The following is a 22,779-nucleotide window of genomic DNA, read 5'->3' as shown; positions in this document are numbered from 1 at the left end:
ACACACACACTCACACAAAGAGACACACATCACACAGACACACACACACACACACACACACACACAGACAAACAAAGAGACACACACACAAACACACACACTCAGACAAAGACACACGCACACACACACACACACAGACAAACACTCACACACACAGACACACGCACACACGCACACGCACACACACACTCACACACACACACACACAGACACACTCACACAAACACACACTCTCTCACACACACAGACACACTCTCTCTCTCTCACACACACACACACACACACACACACACTCTCACAAACACACACACTCACTCACACACACTCACACACACACTCTCACACACAGAGACACACACTCACACAAACACACACCCACACACACACACACACTCTAACACGCACACTCACACACACACACACACACACTCTAACACACACACTCACACACACACACACACACACACACACACACACAGAGACACACACACACACACTCACTCACACACACACACACACTCTCACACACACACAGTGACCTCTCTCTGTCCTGACTCGCTAAGCTCAGATATGTGGGCTGAGTTTAGCGGCAGTGAATCAGTTTGACATGTGTTTGAGGGAGACCTGTGAACACACTCACAGTGTCAACACTATTGCACTTTAATCAGAAGCTCTCTCCCTCTCTCGTTCTAGTCTGTTCCAGTCATTAATATCAGCCTTTTACACCTACTGTATTGTAGTATCTGTTGCAGTGTATCTCACATTTTACTGTGTGTTTGTGTTTTTGGCCACATGCTCATACAAAGTTTTTTTTTTTCATTTTGTATATTTGTTTTGTCTTTGATAGAAAATAACCATTTTCTACAATGGTTATTTTTGAATTTTACAAAATCAGGGTTTAAGCTTTATTTTTATAGTTTGAACACTAGGGATAATTCTCCCCAACATGCACATGCACGTTTTTTTTTTGTTGTTGTTGTTGTAGTCTAATATTCATCTGAAGGATGTCTTTATTATGAGGTTGATTTAGAGTCATGTTAAATCAGATTTACTTCTTTGGGGATTTTCACGTAAGGTATGTTCTCATGATGAAACACAGGGCTCACAGAACGTCTCTAAAAGTTGATGTATTCTTCTCGAGTCTTCATGTTTTATTTCTTTTTTTGACTTGATTGGTTTTAAAATGCAAAGGCAATTAATACTTTTTTTTTAGCAATAATGCATTAAATTGATCTCTAGTGGCTGTGAGGACATTTATAATGTTACAAAACATTTCTATTTGAAAAAAATGCAAAGACTTCTCAACATTGATGACAATAAGAAATTATTCTTGATCAGCATATTAGAATGATTTCTGAAGGATCATGTGACACTGAAGACTGCAGTAATGATGCTGAAAATACAGCCAAGAAGGAACATTTCATCTTTTACTCACCCTCACGTCGTTCCAAAACTATGCGACTTAATTTCTTCTGCTGAACACAAAAGAAGATATTTTGAGTGAAAGTCAGTGAGTAAAAAGACTTTCTTTAAAATATCTGGTTTGAATTTTCATCGTTGGGTGAACTGTCCAATTCAGACTTCCATGCTCTGTTATATATTTTATTGCTCCTCTTGAATTGAATGTTAAAACTAGAGGATTCCCTGAGTGATCTGTCATATTCAGTTATTTGTTCCTGTTGTCTAGAACCGGATATTGTGGATTGACGAGAAGAATCTAACCGCTCATGTGGAGGCTGGGATCATCGGACAGGATCTGGAGAGACAGGTCAGGCATCCACACACTACCATAACCATTTCACTTCTGACCAAAGAGCTTCCTGCGGCTTCCTCTGTATTCAGTTTTAATTTATATATTGTGTGTGTGTGTGTTTATATTATAAAACCCATATATATATAGGACCGCGGCATGTGGTTCCCAAGAGGAAAAAAAATGATTAAAAATAATAAATGATTTGTATCTGAAAGTGTAAGAATGCAAACAGGTTTTCTGTTAGGGGTGAGTTTAGGGTTAGGGGATAGAAAATATCGTTTGGTCAGTATAAGAGTAATAGAAGTCAATGGAAAGTCCCCACAGTTCACAAAAACAAATATGTGTGTGTGCCAGCATTTATTTTAAAGCTGAAGGGTAAAAACGGGCCGTTTGCTTGTGCCATCCTGTCTGTCCACCAGAACACACCGAGCAGATGGTACCATCAAACTAATGTCGAAAAATGGCACTGGTGCCGCTGGTCTGGTGTGGTGTGTGTGTGTGAGATGCATAACAATCAGTCCATCACAGTGTGTGTGTGTGTGTGTGTGTTTTGAGGGATGCAGGACAGATGGTGGAACATTAAAGTGTGTTTGTATTTCTTAGGGCTTTGCTTACTAAAGTCACCTGGAGTGTGTGTTTTATCTGAGACTGCTCAATAAGACCATGGGCTCTGTCACAGGTGTACGGCTGTCACGCTCACACTCTGCATATCGTGAGTCTGACCGCAGGAAACAGGTCTGAAATGCCTCTGTGTTTATCCAGAAACACAGTCCCTGTGAGGCTGATGTGTTTTATTGACAGTAGTGTGATCAGAATAACATCGTCCAGCTCCTGGATTCTGATTGGTCAGTGCTGTGATCCAGCTGTGCTGGAATCCGTGATATTGTAACAATTCTGATGTTCAACATCTGTTCGCCAGCTGCTCTGTGTACTATATCCAGGGGTGTTTTTTTTTTTTATTTCATATACATTTTGTTGCCCAAAGCAAAATTCAGATTTATTTTATGGTGAGATTTTAAAACGAATGTTTCAAAACAAATGTGACACAACCGGTTTTTGCTAGTATTAGACCAATCTCTGGATTGCCAAGATCTTCACTAGATATACAGATGTGGATATACAGAAATCACTGCCGTTCAAATTTTGGATTGGTATAACTTTTAAAAATGTTTTTCAAAGAAGTAAAGACAGATTTCTGAAATATTATGTCTTTACTGTGCCTCTTGACCAATGGCATTGCTGAATAAAAGTGTTAACATCTTTCAAAAAATAAATAATAAAATCTTGCTGCCCGCAAACTTATGAGGCACCAACTAGGGATACCCTCGTAAAAAAAGTAATCTATTTAACATCTATTGACATGTTGTTTGAGACTTACTGATATAAAAATTCTGTTTGATCTTTATTTGGAGTATTATCCTAATATTAAGCCTAAAATGTGTTTTAATCTCACTGTTGATGAGGAATAATATCGGTCTTTAAATGCAAGATATTTAAAGTGTACCTGAAGTATACTTGCAGTAGTTCCACTTCAGCACAATCAAATACACTTCAGCAATACTTCTGCACAATTAAAGTGCATTAAGTACAAAACTAGTTGTTCCAATTTAGCAGACTGTAAGTATACCAACAGTACAATTGTAGGGTGTTTTTATTAAGTACATAAATGTTAATGTATTCGTGTAGCATACTTAGCATTAAATAAATGTATTTCGAATACATTATATAGTATAAATTTATTTTTTTACCATAGTTCCCCAAAAAATGAAAAATCTGTCATCATTTACTCACCCTGAAGCCTGTGTGAGTGTTTACTTCTGTTGAGCACAAAATAATCATTTTGAAGAATGCCAGTCACCCAAAAGTTGACGGTAGCCATTAACTTCCATTGATTTTATTTGTTTTTATCCATACTGTGGACGTCACTGTCTACCGACAACTGTTTGGTTACCAACGTTCTTCAAAATATCTTCTTTTGTGCTCAACAGAAGACAGAAACTCGTACAGGTTTGGAATTATATGACTGAATTTTCATGTTTTTAATGTAAGAGACTGTATTATTTAGACAAAAAAATTTACTTAAATATTATGCACAGAAAATAATGCATCACTCATTTTGTACATTTCTGTTAAGGTTGTTTTGTGTTTTTTTTTTATGTGATTTTAGTTGAATGAGCGTGGTTACTGTACGGGCCACGAGCCGGACTCTATGGAGTTCAGTTCTCTGGGAGGCTGGGTGGCCACGCGGGCGTCAGGCATGAAGAAAAACATCTACGGCAACATTGAGGACCTGGTATGTCTCCCATCTCTCAACACACAAACACACACAGGTCTGGGACACGCTCACACACTTGAGATGTTTCCTCCGCATCAGTCCTGCAGTGTAGGTGTATTGTTGGAGGTCATTCAGGGTACCTGTGATCTCATGTGTTCCCAGGTGGTGCATATAAAGATGGTGACCCCTAGAGGAGTGATTGAGAAGAGCTGTCTGGGGCCCCGCATGTCCACCGGCCCCGACATACATCACTTCATACTGGGCTCAGAGGGTACGGACTCGTGATGCTTTTTGTGTGTTTGTCTGTAAGGATCCGTTTCTCAGTGAATCTCCAGAAATGTGTCAAGAACATGTTTGACATCTGGCTTGTATTTCTGAGGGTGAGTTTAATGTTCAACAAATGCACATTTTTGGGTGAACTATTCCTTTAAGTTCCACAAGTCCTGGAAAACTTTGGTAAGTCCATAGTTCTTCCTCACAGAAGTCATGTAGCAGGCATGCCATCTGACTGAAACTTCCAGTTTTGTGTGCAGAGAGTCTGAAACTGAGACTATGGGCTTTCCTGTGAGCCAGTAGAGGGCAATGAAACTAGCTTTTAATGATCTAATGTTTCTCGTTCTCTCCTCAGAGAGGGCAGCGAGTCAGAACTGTGTGCTTGATATCTCATATGTGTCACGATGCTGTTTATACGTATCACCCTTATCCACAGAAAAGGATGTTGTTATTAATCTGTCTCTCTGAAAAGTCATTTAGCCATTCATTAAGCCCTGAACTGATGAAAACGGGTCATAATCGTTGTTTGGTAAAATGGTCTGTGAAGCTTTTTATGGCTCGTATGAATTCTTTGTGGGAGGATGAATATTTCCTGGGATTAATTAAACATTCATGATTCCATTAGGAAGGACATCTGGCTTCTTTAATGGCTTTGTTTTGTAATGTCAGGGGCATTTAGACACTTAAGAATGGCCCATTTCACCTTTTCCCCTCTGACACGCTAAAGTTCAGATGACAGAGTTATTGTTGTTGTTTTTATGGGGGTCAGGAGATCTTTAGATGTAAGGATTCCCATCTCAGAGGTGTGAATGTGAGTGTGTGTGTGTGTGTGTGTGTTTGATGGTAAACTGGGTTATTGGCATGTTTAAAGGAATATTCAGGGTTAAATGCAACCTAAGCGATGTCTGTTATCATTGTAAAAATATCCTGTTAAATGACAGTAAAAAATCTGCCACATGGGGTTGCCAGAAATTCATCATATAAAGTTACTGTGAGAATGTTTGAGATATTACGGGATTGCATAAGCTTTTTTTTTTTGAATTGTAAATTTTATTGAGTGATATAGTGCTGATATACCAAGTTACTACCAACTACCAAAATCTGCTTTGTAGCCTAGAATGCACTGATAACCACCATAATAATATCGGTGGTGAAATAGAAATTAGAGTTCATCGTAAGTATCCCGTTCGTAAAACATTTCACTACTTTTGAATAGAAAATAAACAGGGACTGGGACACACACAGAGACAAAACACCATTAAGATAACACTCATTACTCTAAAATATGCAACAAACATTCACTTAATATCATAGATTGTGATACAAAACACCCTAAAGGACAATCCTGATAAAAATAAGAAAACATGAACTATTTAAATAAAATATAATCATATATGCTGTGTCATGCAGGGACTTCTGGGAATGTGTCTTTACTGTTTTTGATATGGTACAGTAATTCATATAGTTGACATAATCAGTAGTTGAATGAAATTAACCAGTAATACAGTATTTTACAGTAAAGTGATGTATGGGATGTTAAACCATTTACTTTTAACTTCTGTTTTCTACCCTAAATTATATGACAAATCAGTTTTTATTTCCAAAAAACATACATTTGACAGTACTTTGTAGTAAAATTACATATAATTCATTTACTTTTACTGTTTGCACCATAATTTAAACAATAAGTCTGTTTTACTTCCAAAAACATATATTTGACAGTATTTTACAGTATAATTATAAAGTTGACTTTAAAACATTTACTGTTTTTCGCCAAAATTTATATGATAATTCAGTTTTCCCTTCCAAAAACTATAATTTGATTGTATTTCACAGTAAAATTACCTATACTGTGATGTTAACTATTTACTTTTACTGTTTTACACCATAAATTATACATTAATTCATTTTTACTTCCAAAAGCTTAAGTAATAGTATTTTACAGTAAAATTCTATATAATGCAATGTTAAACCTTATATTTTTACTATGTCTGATAAGGCAACTTACTGTTACTCTTAGTCTTTTTCTTTAAAAATTACAACCATTTTTACAGAGTTGTACCAGTTCTTCCAGTATTTTGACATTTTAATGAAGACTGTGAGTGCATTTACATGCACCCTCTTAATGGGATTATAATGACATTTTGGCAATATTGCAATTAAACTTTACCTCATGTAAACCCAATACTTCGATTTAAATAATGTGATTAAACTCATAATCGCAGCAAGCATAATCCTATTAACATAGGTGGCGTACGCCGATTTTAATCGAAATATACAGACATGTAAACACCTTAATTGCAGAATTGCCGCTCTGACCAAAGTGTGAATGTGCTTGTGACATACATGAATGACGTGACGCGCACCTGCAGTAATACGCAGATTAGAAACGAGGGTGGGGAAGAAATCATCGCATATCTGGGGAAAACACAACTCGCTGCCACCAGTGTGTTCCTTACCCTCATCCAGAAACAGTGAGTAGAATGTGACGGCAGTGTAGGCAAACGAATTGGCATCACATTTCTATGTCACCGAAAAAGCATGGGATACAACCTTGTTTAGAGGTAAATACATAAAAACAGCAGCCAGTAACACACCTGCTCTTTCTGAGTCCATCATTTGTGCTGTGCAGTGGAGTATGTGAATAATGGCAGCAAAAAAAAAACTCACAATTCTTAGCGAATAATAAGAATAATGGATATTGCATGTAAACAGGAGTGAAGAGCATTGCTCTTGGCATGTAAACATCATAATGCCATTAAGACCTTACTCTGATTATTGGAAATAATCGCACTATTTGTGTGCATGTAACGTAGTCTGTGAGTGAAGGGTGAGGATGAGTGGCGTGTTGTTGCTGAGGTTTGCTCTGCTCACATACGGTCTCACTGATGGGTAGCATAAGATCTCCACAGGACTTTCTCACCAGTGTTGCACACTAACGCTTGCTCTGGGCTGTCAGTAATGAGTCTAGAAGCCCAGTCTCAGAGCAGCAGACGCAGGGCTTCCCTCAGGGGTCAGAGGTCATGCTGGTTTGGGACAGGAAGCCTGCTGCGCCGGGCTCTCGTGGCTCTGTTCTCCCGCCAGTGTGCCGTTTGATACTGACCTGCTTTATGTCACAGAACACAGTCTGTAAATCTCTCTGCTTCCTTTTTGAGCGGAAGAAACTTGAGCGCTCAGGTGAAAATGAACATGCAGATCTCCTGCAGAGAGCCTGGGGCTCCATTCGTGTGTGTGTGTGTGTGTGTGTGTGTGTGTGTGTGTGTGTGTGTGTGTGTGTTGCATACCCATTTAGCTCTCTGACATCCTGTGACTGTGAGACAGTAAGAGTGAGTCAGATCAAACCTTAAAACCAATTACTGCTGTGATTCCTTGTGTCCACATGGTACCCATATGTTTAAGCTGATTGAGCATGTGTCTTGCTCCTTAGGGACTCTGGGAGTGGTGACTGAAGTGACCCTGAAGATCCGACCCATTCCTGAGTATCAGAAGTACGGCTCCGTTGTCTTCCCAAACTTCCAGCAGGGTGTGGCGTGCCTGAGAGAGGTGGCCAGACAGGTCAGTGCAGGACTGCACAAACCCAGCAGTGATCAGACTCCCCTGATTTTCTAGAGATGCTTTGATTCATAGACAATCTGAGTGATGCTGATTTCAAAATGATGTTATTACCAGTTACTCGTACAAATCACCAGAACATTACCATTCAAAAATTTGGGGTTGGTAAAAAAATTTTTTTTTAAATGTTTTTGGAAAGAAGTAATATTGTGAAATTACAGTTTAAAATGTTTTCTATTTGAATACATTTTAAAATGTAGTTTATTCCTATGATTTCAAAGCTGAATTTTCAGCACCATTACTCCAGTCTTCAGTCCCTTTAAATTAAACACTGTTTTACCAAAAAACAAACAAACAAAAACATGGTTATGTAGGTTTTACTACACTAACCAATATTTTAACCATGGGATTTGTAGTAAAACTGTGGTTATACAAAATGGCAATCAGCCTGCCAAAAAAAAAAAAAAAAAAAAAAAAAACGTTTAGCACACTTTTACTGTAATAAAACTATGGGTAATTTTCATAAAGCATGTCACATGATCCTTCAAAAATCATCCTAATATGCTGACTTGCTGCACAAGAAACATTTCTTAATATTATCGGGGTTAAAAACCATTTTTCTGCTTAATAATTTTGTCAACAATGTGATAATTGTTCAAAATTATTATATGTATAGAAAGTTCAAAAGAACAGCATGTACTTGAATAGCAGTCATTTTATAAATGTCTTTACTGTTGCTGTCATAGTGTTTTACCACATTGCTAGCACGTTGTTAACATGTTTATAGCACATTTTACCATGTCCACAGCATGTTTTAGCATGACACTAGCATGTTAGCATATTACCTGAGTGTTTTAGCTTGTTTTGTCCATCGCTAACATTTTGCAAACATGTTTTTAGCATGTTTTAACATGTTTATAGCATGTTTTAACATGTTTATAGCATGTTTTAACATGTTTACAGCATGTTTTAACATGTTTTAACATGTTTTTAGCATGTTTTAACGTTTATAGCATGTTTAACATGTTTTTTAGCATGTTTTAACGTTTATAGCATGTTTTAACATGTTTACAGCATGTTTAAGCACATTTTAACATGTCACTAATATGTTGCTTTGAACATGTTGTTTCAGCATGATGGTAACATGCTTTAGCATGTTTCTAGCACAAATTAACACATCGCTAGCATGTTTCTTGGATGTTTCAGCATGATGATAGCATGCTTTAGCTTGTTTACAGCACATTTAGCATGTTGCTAGTATGTAACTTGGATGTTTCAGCATGATGATAACATGGCACACATTAACCATGGTTTTGCTAGACTAACCATAGTTTAACCATGGTATTTGTAGTAAAAATGTGGTTATACAAATGGTAATCCATACGCCAAAAACCATACACTTTTACTACAATAAAACCATGGTTAATTTTCATAAGGGTTAGTATGTTTAAAAGACATTTTGTCATGTTAGCATGTTGGATGTTTCATGTGATCGCATATTTTAATAAATTGCTAGCACAATAGAATTCTCTCATTATAACATTATAAATGTCTTTACACTTTTGTTCAATTTGATCTGTCCTTGCTGAATAAAAGTATTAACTTCTATAAAATATCTTACTGACCTTTGAACGCTACTGTAGACATTTAGCATTAATTCAATTCAATTCAATTCAAGTTTATTTGTATAGCGCTTTTTACGATACAAATCATTACAAAGCAACTTTACAGAAAATTAAGTTTCTACAATATTTAGTAGTAGCTTATCAGTGGTGACTGTCAGTTCATGTGCATATAGCAGAATTGTTCAGAAAAATCAATAAAAAGACGTAAACAAACAGACGATTAACACTATTAACAGCAATTATGCAATCAAACTTATAGCAAAATGTGGTAGTTCTGCATGTTGTCTCTGGGTTAGCATCATCTGAGGTCCTCTAAGGGGCTGGCATCATCTCTTCTCAGGTGTTCTGGATCCAGACTGGAGCTTGTGTAAATCTTAGTTACCACGGGATGTAAATCCCGTGGCAAAGCAGAGAAACAAACAGAGACATAATTAGCGTAGCTGCTGTTCCAGCCAAGTAAAATTAATTCGTTTAACCCAAGCTAAAGAATAATAATGCACATTTGATCAGATATAACTGCAGTCCAAAATTATGAGATGCATTATTTGAATGCTTGGCCAAAGAGGTGTGTTTTTAATCTAGATTTAAACCAGAGAGAGTGTGTCTGAGCCCCGAACATTATCAGGAAGGCTATTCCAGAGTTTGGGAGCCAAATGCGAAAAAGCTCTACCTCCTTTAGTGGACTTTGCTATCCTAGGTACTATCAAAAGTCCAGCGTTTTGTGACCCTTAGGGAGCGTGATGGGTTGTAGCGTGGTAGAAGACTAGTTAGGTACGCAGGAGCTAAGCCATTAAGGGCCTTATAAGTAAGTAATAATATTTTGTAACTGATACGGAACTAAATATGTAGCCAGTGCAGAGACTGTAGTATTGGGGTAATATGATCATATTTTCTTGACCTGGTAAGGACTCTAGCCGCTGCATTTTGGACTACCTGTAGCTTGTTTATTGAGGATGCAGGACAACCACCTAGCAGTGCATTACAATAGTCCAGTCTAGAGGTCATGAATGCATGAACTAGCTTTTCTGCATCAGGAACAGGTAACATTTTTCGTAGCTTGGCAATGTTTCTAAGATGGAAGAATGCTGTTTTTGTAACATGGGAAATATGATTTTCAAAAGACAAGTTACTGTCTAATATAACACCCAGATTTTTTACAGTAGAGGAAGTAACAGTACATCCGTCTAGTTGCAAATTGTAATCTACGAGATTCTGTGTAATGTTTTTCTGGTCCAATAAGTAATATCTCTGTCTTATCTGAATTTAATAGGAGAAAATTATTGGTCATCCAATCTTTTACATTTTTAACACACTCTGTTAGCTTAGATAATTTAGAAGTTTCACCTGGTCTTGTTGAGATATATAGTTGAGTATCATCAGCATAACAGTGGAAACTAATCCCGTATTTTCTAATGATATTACCAAGGGGCAACATGTATATTGAAAATAGCAGAGGACCTAGGACAGATCCTTGTGGCACTCCATATTTTACTGGTGATAAATGAGATGACTCCCCATTTAGATAAACAAAGTGGTAGCGATCGGACAGGTAGGATCTAAACCATCTTAAAGCCTGCCCTTGGATACCTGTATAGTTTTGTAATCTATCTATGAGTATGTCGTGATCTATGGTGTCAAACGCAGCACTAAGATCAAGTAAAACTAGCAATGAGATGCAGCCTTGGTCTGATGCAATAAGCAAGTCATTTGTAATTTTAACAAGTGCAGTTTTCTGTGCTATGATGGGGCTGAAACCCGACTGAAATTCTTCATAGAGATCATTTTTTTTGCAGGTAGGAGCACAATTGAGCAGACACAACTTTTTCTAAAATTTTAGACATAAATGGAAGATTTGAAATGGGTCTGTAATTTGCCAGTTCACTAGGATCTAGTTGTGGATTCTAAATAAGAGGCTTAATAACCGCCAGCTTGAATGGTTTTGGGACGTGACCTAAAGATAACGACGAGTTAATAATATTGAGAAGCGTTTTTTCTGCTACAGGTAACAACTCTTTCAGTAATTTAGTGGGTACAGGATCTAATAAACATGTTGTTGGTTTAGATGCAGTGATAAGTTTATTTAGCTCTTCCTGTCCTATAGTTGTAAAGCACTGCAGTTTATCTTTGAGTGCGATGGATAAAACTAAAGTATTAGACGCTGTAGAATCTACATTTGTTATTGTATTTCTGATGTTATCTATTTTATCAGTGAAGAAATTCATAAAGTCATTTACTATTTAACTGTGAGGGAATATTTAGATCGGGTGGCGTCTGGTTATTTGTTAATCTAGCCACTGTGCTAAATAAAAACCTTGGATTGTTTTGGTTGTTTTCTATGAGTTTGTGGATATGCTCGGCCCTGGCAGTTTTTAGAGCCTGTCTATAGCTGGACATACTGTTTTTCCACGCAATTCTAAAAACTTCCAAGTTAGTTTTTTTTTTTATCATTAAGTGTGCCAAAAGTATCAATTAAACTCATATAATTATTTTATATAATATTAACTGATACAGCTTTTCTAGTATCTGATGCAGTATATTGTGCATCTCATGCTTGCGGTGTATATGTGAGAGCTCTTATGGCATGTGTGTTAGAGAGCAGCACTGGTTTGAAGGCAGGGATCTGTGTGAGTGTGTTGAGTAAGGCTTACAGTGTGTGTACCTGCAGCTGGCTAATGGCCTTAGAGCTCAGCCTCTCATTAGTCTGTGGACCTGCTGCTGGTGTAGCTGTTATTGATGAGCGAGCACAGTGCTAGCGTTCTGTACAGCACTGCTTCTTATTAGTCCATAAATAAACTGTGATCCAAAGTTAAAATTAAATTTTTGATTATGCTATTCAGGACCTGCACTGCTCCTCTCTCTGCGTTTCTCTTTGCCCATAGCTGCCATTTCTATGTAGTGTAGGTGTTTCCTAAAAATAATTGCTGAGCAATAATAATATTGTAGATATGTTTTAACTATAGGAGAGGGTCATTGTCGATATACCTCCATATATTATTTTGTTTCTGTCTGAAGTTTCATTTTCTTTTTTGTTTCAGAGATGCGCTCCAGCATCCATTCGGCTAATGGACAACGAGCAATTTCAGTTTGGTGAGTTTTGTTTTTCCTTAGGATTATACTTAGTTTCTTCTGTGGAACATGAAAGATATTTTGAAGAGTCTTTGCACAGCGTTTTTATCATAATGACAACTTCTTTCAGAAAGGAACAAAAAAGCAATAAAAACGGCAGTAGACCATGTGACTTGTGAAATTATGTGATAGCTTATGTGATTTATTAAATTCAGCATATAAACCATCACAAATAATGATTTTCTGGTCAGTTGTGAACTCAAGAAGCGATTCACTAAACTCAGTCATTCAGTCTTAATTTGTGAACCAAGTGAACAAGAACATTGTCAAAAGGTCCACATCTTTTCTGATTTGTTAATATAAATTTTTGCTTAAAGGTGACTAGGCATGTGACGGTATCAAATTTTCATGTTGCAATTAATTGCTAATGCTTTTATCAAGGTATATATTATCACAATATTGATATTTAGTTGCAAAAAAGTGTTAAAGTATAACAGGTTTAATAACCTTTTTCTTATAAGAATGACTGAAAATGTAAATACAATAAAGCAATACAAAAATGAAAATAAAAATAAAAATAAAACATTTTGCACAGATTAAAGCCCAATAGGTAACACTTTACAATAAGATCTAATTAGTTAACCTTAATGTACTAACATTAAAGGGATAGTTCACCCAAAAATGAAAATTCTGTCATTAATTTCTCACCCTCATGTCGTTCCAAACCCATCAGACCTTTGTTCATCTTCAGAACACAAATTAAAGGGTTAGTTCACCCAAAAATGAAAATTAGCCCTGGAATTACTCACCCTCAAGTCATCCTAGGTGTATATGACTTTCTTCTTTCAGACGAATCCAGTCAGAGTTATATTAAAAATTGTCTTTGCTCTTCCAACCTCAGCGGGTGTTGCAGTGCATTAGTCCAAAAGAAGTTAAATAAAGCACATCCATCCATAATAAAAAGTGCCTCACAAGGTTCTGGGGGGTGAACAAAGACATCCTGTAGCGAATTGATGTGTTTTTGGAAGAAAAATATCCATATTCAAAATGTAATAATCACTTTAATGTAGCTTGCGCTCACTGTTGTACACAGAAGCAGCTCCAGGAAGCAATATGTAAGAAGTCGGTGATAAAATAATCAATGTGACATCAGAGGTTCAACCGTAATTTTACAAAGCTACGAGAATACTTTTTGTGCACAAAGAAAACAGCTGAACTCCTCCGCTTCACTGTTTAGCCAAATTTTATGCAATGTATGTATGCAGATAAACTGGCCATTAGGGGAGGGCCCTTTGTCTCTCAAGTGTGAGTCACTATATATTCATGGCCATTGTAAAGTTTGTCTATCACGAAACATGTCTTACAAAATTTAAATCAATATATTGTTTTTTGTAAATGAGTAAGCAGAATGATTTTCACATCATTTTGATGTAAATATTCTAGCCTACAAGACTGATTACTCAAAAGTCTTATTCAGAACCATTCAGTATGGGTTTTATGGCCTTATTTCAGCTATGTTGTTTTCCCCAAAACTTACTGACCACGCATATTTTTTTCTTTTTTGGAAAAAATGCAAACATGTAGATCAATCTTGCTCACATATTATTGTATCACAGTTTGTGCTGAATACCAAAAATAAAATAAAATAAATAAATAAATTAGTATGTTATAAGTAGCTGAAATAAGCACAAATGTTAGGGCATGTCAAAACATCTCAAGGGCCCCAAAATCACCCTGGACCCCAGAGGGTTAAGTTCAGATCAAAGTGTAAACAACATATCCGCATACATACGTTGCATGCTAAACTGTGTATTACGCTATATTATGTATATTATGGGAAAAGGAGGCGGGGAGGAGCAGCTCATTTGCATTTAAAGAGACATGCAATGAAACAGCGTGTTTCTGCTTCCACTCAAAATAGGCATTTTCAAACTGATATAATAAATGATCTGTGGAGTATTTTGAGCTGGAATTTCACAGACACATTCTCGGGACACCTGAGACTTATATTACATCTTGTAAAAAAGGGGCATAATAGGTTTCCTTTTAAACAGAAGAAATTTTTGGGTGGGCTGTTCCTCTAAATTAGTGTTTGCTGAACTGGGGCTTGTGCTCTGATGCAAAGTTAATAGTTAATCAAATCATTAAAATGTATAATTAACTCATTTATTTTATATGAATTAATGTCAACTAAAAATAAAAAATAAGACACAAAAGGTGAGGTATTTTATTTATTTGCCTGCCTGCTGTGTGATCATTAGCTCATCAGAGAGATGAGAACATCTGAATGTGGTCATACATTATTGAAATACTAATTTAAAGGGATATTTCATCCAAAAATGAAAATTGTCATTATTTACTCAAGTTGTTTCAAACCTGTATGAGTTTCTTTCTTCTACGGGACATAAAAGATGTTTTGAAAAATGTCTGTACCCGAACCGTTTTGGGTCTCATTTACTTTTTTGGCCATACAGTGGAAATCAATGTGACCTGAAGCCACTTGGTTATTAATAGTTATTAAGGCAGTTGTTATCTTCTGTCATTCTTCAGATAACATGCGTGTTATATGAAGTTAGAAACGTGGTTCTGTTGTACTCAACGTTCAAACATTACTGCTGGACCAACAAATGTTAATGTACAGATTTAATGTACAATTGCTGATTCATGCATGACACAAAATACCAGAACAGACAGTGGCAGATGTTAAAGCGAAGGTACTGATGTTTTAATAAAATATGTTAGAAAAATAACATTAATATTTATTACATAAATAATATAATATGCTTAATAATAATATTAATAATTACTTTATTATTATTATTATAATTAATGAAGAATATTTTTGTGGAAACTGATATTTTTTTATGAATAGAAATTTCAAAAGACCAGAATTTTTTTGAAATTTAAATATTTTGTGCCATTATAAATGTCTTCACTGTCACTTTAGATCAATAAACATAATTTCTAATTAAAAAACATAATTAAAAAAAATAAAAAGAAAACTTCTTACTGGCTCCAAACTTTAAAATGGTAGTAAATATTTTATAAATAATATAATACTGGTTTAATTACAGTACTCTTAAAATAATACTAGTTTAATTAATATATATATATATATATATATATATATATATATATATATATATATATATATATATATATATATATATAATATATATATATATATATAAATATACATAATATTACACTTAAATAAAGCTAAAATTATTGTGTAAGAACTATTGTGTAATTACATTTTTGTTTATTGAACAGTTATACAGCAATCTTAATGTTTCAGTTTTACAGTAAGTAACTACTCTGTCACAAACATGATTTCAAAAAATATGTAATATTTAAATTATTTGCGCAAAAGCCTAACTAATATTCATGAGCTAAGCCTTCTCCGTTTCGTGATATCACAAGCAGTTTCCACCACATTAAACAAATAGACATCACTGTTCAGTTGTTTCTGTTGTGATGTACCATCACTGACAGGTACATAATGTCCAGCAGTGCTGTTTATTCATAACCGAATATTGTGTTATAGGCGCGTTATGTAATATGGGAAAACTGAGAGCAAGAATTAGAGAAACATAGAGAGCCAGTGTTTCCACAGTCATCAGTTATAATCCATTTCTGGCTTTAGAGACAGTTTTCTGTTTTCATATTTCTCCACTGAGATGAATTGGAAGATTTAGCATTTGAGAGCTTTGTTATGGTTTTTATTACTTGTTGTTGTTGTTTTGTGTGTTCATTACATCAAGTGGTTTAATTTGGTCTGGTGTAATTTATCTCTGGAGAACCCCCCGCTCGCGCCGTCTCGTATAAAGTGAAATTGATCATTATTTTAGCAGCTGAGCAGCGAGCGAATGCACAAACACACAATTCAGGAACAATGAAAAATGGCCCTGGCAGCAATTAAGCTCACAGTGCAGCCGAGGTTTATAGCGTTACATGCGGAGATGTGGGGGAATTTGTGAGGGGTTGCCAGATATATCTGGAAAAGTTCCCCCGTCTCCAGGGATCTCATTAACTCCCGTTCGGCTCGGTGTTTTCATCGACGGTGCACTTCTGAGAGGCAGAGAGATGTATTGACTCTTTAATGAAGACTCCAGTCTCTGTAATCATAATGGTTTTTGCAACATGCACACTCTTTAGGCCCAGAAGTGTGGATGTATTATTTTGATGTGTGTGCGTTATAATCTCAACCAGAAGAAAGGGGAGATAATGAGTGTTGCTATAATGAGTGTTGTAATGCGTTCAGATGCATTGGCAGTGTAACCTCAGAATGGTGTTGTAAGGGTTTGGATCTTCACAAATTAAAGGTCGCTGGGGCTGAAATGACTGAAAATCTGTTCTGTGTAAACATTACTGTACCACAATGTATAAAGTGTGTTTCAGAATAAAGTAACTGTAAAGTACACTTTTTCATTTATTAAATGTATTATGTTCAGTGCAGTAAAAAGAGTTTATTGTGAATTGAGAATATTGTGAAATACTAGTACAATTTAAATGAACGGTTTTCAATTTGAACATATTTTGAAATGTAATTTATTCCTGTGATGCAGTGCTGTATTTTCAGCATCATTACTCCAGTCTTTAGTGTCACATGACCCTTCAGAAATCATTCTGATATGCTGATTTGCTGCTCAAGAAACATTTCTTATCAGTGTTGAAAAACTCTTGTACTACGTATTCATTTTATTTATTTTTTGAAACCATTAACCTTTTTTCAGGATTAGAAATGGATGACTAGAAAGTTCAAAAGAACAGCATTTTTTTTGTACCATTATAAGAGTCTGCATTATAAAATACTGTCACTTTTGATAGATTTAATGCATCCTTGCAGAATAAAAGTATTAATTTGTAAAAAAAATAAATAAATAAATGACCCCCTTTTTTTTTTTTAATGGTAGTGTATATTGATGAAATTCAAGAAAATAAAAACATTTAATCATTACATAACTGTGATTATGGCTGCTTTGGGGTAATTCAGTGAATTACTTTTAATACATTAAGAAATTAAAGGAGCTGCAACTCAGATTGTTCATTTATTAATATTATTATTTTTAACTTGGATGCAAAAATGCAAAAGTGAAAGATCGGATGCAAAAGATAAAAAAAAAAAAAAGAAAAGCTTAAAGGTGCTGTATGTAGGATTAACACCGAGTGGTTGAACTAGGTATTGCAGTCCAAATTCAAAATATTGGAGGGGTTTTTTCACCCGGCCTCTCCTCCTCAGACTTGATGCACACGCAGGTTGCCAGATGGAGGACACCAACAAGAACAAACTCAATTGACGATGAATTAAATGAAATGCACTGTGCTTTCCGCTAACTGGCTGCTGAAATACAATTGGGTAAACTGGCAGTGGGCGGGTATCACAAACCTAAACAAAGATCGACATTCTGGCCCGGAACACACATTTTCAAAGGAGAATAACTGACTGTAGCATTGTTTTCAGATAAACATGTATGTTAACTTAGCATGTTTCTTAAATATCTGCAAACATACTATGGTATTTTTATGCTTTAGTAGAGTCAAAAACTTACAGCACCTTTAAAGGCACAATATGTAAGGTTTGCACTTGTGATAAATGTGATTTGTAAATTTAATGTGATAAATGTGATTTAATTCCACTTCACATTGTTTTGAACATGCGACCTCTAGCGGCAAAAACATATTGTGCCTTTAATACTAATAGAGTAAATAAGTTCAAACTCATTTTACAAAACAAGTAAAAATCTTATTTTTATTATATTAAAAATGTACAAATATTTTGTTTAATTCTGATTAGGTAAAGCATGTTTTGCTAAATAGTTAATGTGTGCACTGTAACCGTAACTTCAGAATAGTTTTTATTAATGCACCAAGTTGTGATGTAATGAAGCATCCACAGACTAAAACTAAATTCACGGAAACTAAACTAAACGCTAGGCCACGGCTGTGACATGACTAGCATGTTTGATATAGTTCTCACACAGATTCATGTCAGTTTTTCAGTTGATTTAAATGAATCTGAGATTTTGTGTTCGTTCTGACTGTGTGTGTGAGAGATTCAGCAGCGTTTCATATCAGAGCAGCTGCTATCAGGATGATTTATGACAAACCCCCTGCGAAACATGCTCTCTGCGTTCCCTCTCGCTCTCTCTCCCTCTCTGTCTCCAGTCAGTACTGTGCTATTGTTCACACATGCTAATAAATCTGACACAAAGGCCTCTTGGACATCCAAGGCGGCAAAACTGAGAGATGTTTGATGACACTAGAACAGTACGAGAGTCATTCGAGATGAAAGCTTTTCGACTGCACACAAAAAATGCTAAATGATTGCATGCTTAATACTGAGGTCTACTGATGTTTTTATTCCTGTTATGACAGGTCATGCACTCAAGCCACAAGTGTCCTCCATATTCACGTCATTCCTGGACGGGTTGAAAAAATTTTACATCACAAAGGTGAGAAAGAACTGTAATTGTGTTAAACGGCTCTCTGTAATGGTCCATTCTGATTGCTCAGGCACAGTATTCTGCTTTTAAAGCAGGAAGCAAGATTTTATTTTATGCTTTGTGTCATCAGTCCCCCACACAGCCTTGAGATGAAACATCCGTAGTAAGTTCCTCATTAAAATGGTGGATTGAATGTTGATTGAGATATCACCATACTTACGCAGTTAATCGATTACAGTAAGAATTACAAAGATTTTATTTTTTTTTTTTTCTGAAATGCTATGTTGAAATATGCAAATGAGGTGTTATCTAATTAAATATGCGCTGATTTGCATACATTTCTAGAACAAAAAGCTCAACATTGGATGAAGCCAGGTTCAAAATTCTTGTCATTTTGACATATTGGGCTTGAAGGTTTTTCCCAGAGGGGATTTGGGATATCTCTCTTTATCACTCCATAAACACCTTAAAATGCCATAAAAATTGTTTTTAGAAATAAAATGTTGTATACAACCAGGCGAATTATATATGAACAAACCCCTCTGTAAAAACCTTCAGAATATAGGTCGTAAGAAAACTGTTTGCTCTCTAAAGTTTAGTGTATGTATGAATTACTGAAGTGGAGATTTTTGGCTCCATGCAGGAGAAAAATCTCATTTTGTGAAGACAGCCTTTAAAGATATGAACTGCAATTGAAATCTACAGACACGAATAGATAAAGTGCTATGAAAGAAACACTTAAAGGTGAATTCTGGATGTTTTCTTTCCGCTATTCTGAAAATAATACTTCTTGAAAATCCAGAAATCTCAAAATTGACAGGTGCATTGAAAACAATGGTTTTGCCTGCAGTGTCTTGCCTTAAATATAAATGTGTTTTTTGTTTGTTTGTTTGTTTGTTTGTTTGTTTGTTTTTTAATTTTTTATTTATGTATTGGACAAAACAGATCAAAGTAATATTCTGTTATCCCACCCAAATAGCCTTGAAGTTAAATCAGAAATAAAATCTTATTTTAGGGGCGGAGCATCTAAAAAGTGTTTCAGGATGCGCTTCATGAAGTTGGCTGATTCAGTTTTTGAGTGAACAGATTTGGACAAAGAAACGTAAATGGGACTTTTTTGTTTGTTTGGGGTTTTTTTGGTTTAGGTTTGGTTTGTTTTATGTTTTGTTTTTGGGTTGGTTTGTGTTTTTTTGTTTTTAATTTTTGTTTTTATGTGTTTTGTTTTTGGTCTGATTTTGTTTGTTTGTTTGTTTTGTTTTGTTTACTGCATCCTAATATAATTTTTTCCCTGCCCAAACAGCCTTGAAATGAAATCGGACACTAAAATCTTTTTTTTTGTATAATCAGATTAACAGATTATGTACTAAAAGGAGTCAAATGTGCAACATACATATAAACTTAATACAATTTAAAAAATATCCCAAGATTTAGTTTAGTTTTGGTTTTTGTTCTGTTTTGTGTTCTTTTTCTTCTTTTTGTTTTGTTACATCCTAATAATATTTTGTCCTGCCAAAACAGCTTTGAAATTAAATCAGAAATGAAAACTTATTTTAGAAGCAGAGCATCTAAAGCATTTCATGAAGTTGGCTGATTGAATCTGTGAACAGAATCAGTTTTGTTTTGTTTGTTTGTATGTGAGTGTGTGTGTGTGTGTGTGTGTGTGTGTGTGTGTGTGTGTGTGTGTGTGTGTGTGTGTGTGTGTGTGTGTTCACTACATAATTCCCATACTTCCATTTTTGTCATTACATAATTTTGAAGACTCTTATATTACTATTTTTATTTAACATTTCAGAAAAATGAACTGTAGAGGTGTGCCAGTTTTTGGCTGCTCTTGACATCACAGCTGCTGAAGGATTTCAGTATTTGTCCGTGCTGCTATTACACTGCTCTGCTCTCTGAAATACTCAGTCAGTCATTCTGCAGTCAAAGCAAGAAATATAGCTATTGATTTTTATCCTTTGATTTGATTGCCTCGTGTAAAGCAGGCTATGCTATTATTGGCCGACATTGTTTTTCCCTGCCCACGCAGCCTTGAAATAAAAACAGAAATGAAAGATTGCCACAATTTTTTTTTTCATAATACATCTACTGATCAATTTTGATGTGATGTGGTCTAACCACGCTCTCAGTTTAAAGGCTTCGACCCGCACCACCTGTGTGTCGCGACGCTGTTATTTGAAGGAGATCGTGGGAAGGTTTTGCAGCACGAGAAACAGGTTTACGACATCGCAGCCAAATTCGGGTAAGAAGCGCTCATTTTTGTGTGTTCTTGTAATCTGTGCTGTTTCTCTGCAGCCAGAGTTACTGTTTCACCAGTGAGGGTCGTGACCCCTGACCTTAACTGATCTCTCTGATTGTATACAGAAGCATGAGCGTTTGTCTCTGTCTTCTCACCCTCCCTCATTCATCACGGCTCTTTCATTGGCACTGATGGGTGTGTGAGGAGAAGAGGGAACAGATTGAATGATTTCTGCGTTAAAGCTCGTGTTGATTTTGAGAATATTTCATTAGAGGCTGATTGTGATGGATAGAAGGGGAAACCCACAGCTGACCTTATTGATCCACTGCTTCTGTGTGTGTGTGTGTGTGTGTGTGTGTGTTCATGCAGGAAATGTTCACCGGATCACAAAGGCCTCATGATTTCTCTTTTTCTACATTGACTGTGCTGATAATGTATATTTTCTCCTTCACTTCCCAGTGACCTGTACTCTCTCTCTGTGTGTGTGTGTGTGTGTGTGTGTGTGTGTGTGTGTGTGTGTGTGTGTGTGTGTTTTAGGGGTCTGGCAGCAGGAGAGGATAACGGTCAGAGGGGTTACATGCTGACGTTTGTCATCGCGTATCTGCGGGTGTGTTCTGAAGCTCCTCACACTGATTTTCTTTGCTTAATTACACCAGACTTCAAAATACTCAAAAATGCACCTTCATAAAACTTATTTTTTGATGTCTAACCCTAAATGTATGATTTCATGGCATGGGTTCAGTAGGTTTTGTTTTTTTTTAAGCAAAGAAACTAACACTTTATATAGCAAGAATAAAGTGAATCTTAATCAAAAGTAACAGTAATGACATTTATAATGTTACAAACGATTTCTGTTTTAAATAAATATTATATTAATCCAAAAAATACCACAAAAAAATATTATGCATTGTTAACATTGATTATAATCAGAAATGTTTCTTGATCAGCAAATCAGCATATTAGTATGATTTCTGAAGATCATGTGACACTGAAGACTGGAGTAATGATGCTGAAAATACAGGAATAAATTACATTTTACAATATATACTGTTTAAATAGAAAACAGCTGTTTTAAATTGTAATAGTAATTAACAATATTATTGTTTTTATTGTATTTTAAATCAAATAAATGCAGCCTTGATGAACATTAAAATACATTAAAAAAAAAACATTTTAGAAAATCTACTGACCTTAAACTTTTGAACAGAAAGGTGTGACAAAAACTGCTCTTTTGTTAAATACACACAAAAAATATATATATATATATATATATATATATATATTAGAAATAGAAGATGGTGTGTTGATATGTTTTTTTGTGTATTTGTACTTAAATGTACACTCGAACTGAATTAACTTTTAGCTTACACATTATTTTTTCTTAATGTGAACAATTAAGAAACTAAAATCCCCAAATACAGAGTTAAGTTCTGTCCATTAATGTAACGTATGTGTACGTGTGCAGGATTTGGGAATGGACTACTATGTGATTGGAGAGTCGTTTGAGACGTCTGTGCCTTGGGACAGGTAAATGCTCAGACAGCGCCATG

General features: G+C 35.6%; 1 protein-coding gene across 1 annotated transcript in view; it reads left to right on the top strand.

Annotated features, from left to right (window-relative positions):
• Window positions 1-22,779, top strand: part of LOC109064632 (alkyldihydroxyacetonephosphate synthase, peroxisomal-like) — a 53,576-nt gene that overhangs the window by 21,292 nt on the left and 9,505 nt on the right. The window contains exons 8-16 of the mRNA XM_042730725.1: window positions 1,688-1,768; window positions 3,921-4,046; window positions 4,191-4,299; window positions 7,729-7,856; window positions 12,514-12,565; window positions 18,923-18,999; window positions 21,120-21,232; window positions 21,767-21,836; window positions 22,695-22,756. Coding sequence (XP_042586659.1) covers window positions 1,688-1,768; window positions 3,921-4,046; window positions 4,191-4,299; window positions 7,729-7,856; window positions 12,514-12,565; window positions 18,923-18,999; window positions 21,120-21,232; window positions 21,767-21,836; window positions 22,695-22,756 — 818 coding nt within the window. The remainder of the gene's footprint in view (window positions 1-1,687; window positions 1,769-3,920; window positions 4,047-4,190; window positions 4,300-7,728; window positions 7,857-12,513; window positions 12,566-18,922; window positions 19,000-21,119; window positions 21,233-21,766; window positions 21,837-22,694; window positions 22,757-22,779) is intronic.

The sequence above is a fragment of the Cyprinus carpio genome, chromosome B9 (assembly GCF_018340385.1).
Source record: "Cyprinus carpio isolate SPL01 chromosome B9, ASM1834038v1, whole genome shotgun sequence".
In the NCBI taxonomy this organism is placed as follows: Eukaryota; Metazoa; Chordata; class Actinopteri; order Cypriniformes; family Cyprinidae; genus Cyprinus; species Cyprinus carpio.
The sequence above is the reverse complement of the archived record's forward strand: the minus strand, read 5'-3'. Positions and strand labels throughout refer to the sequence as shown.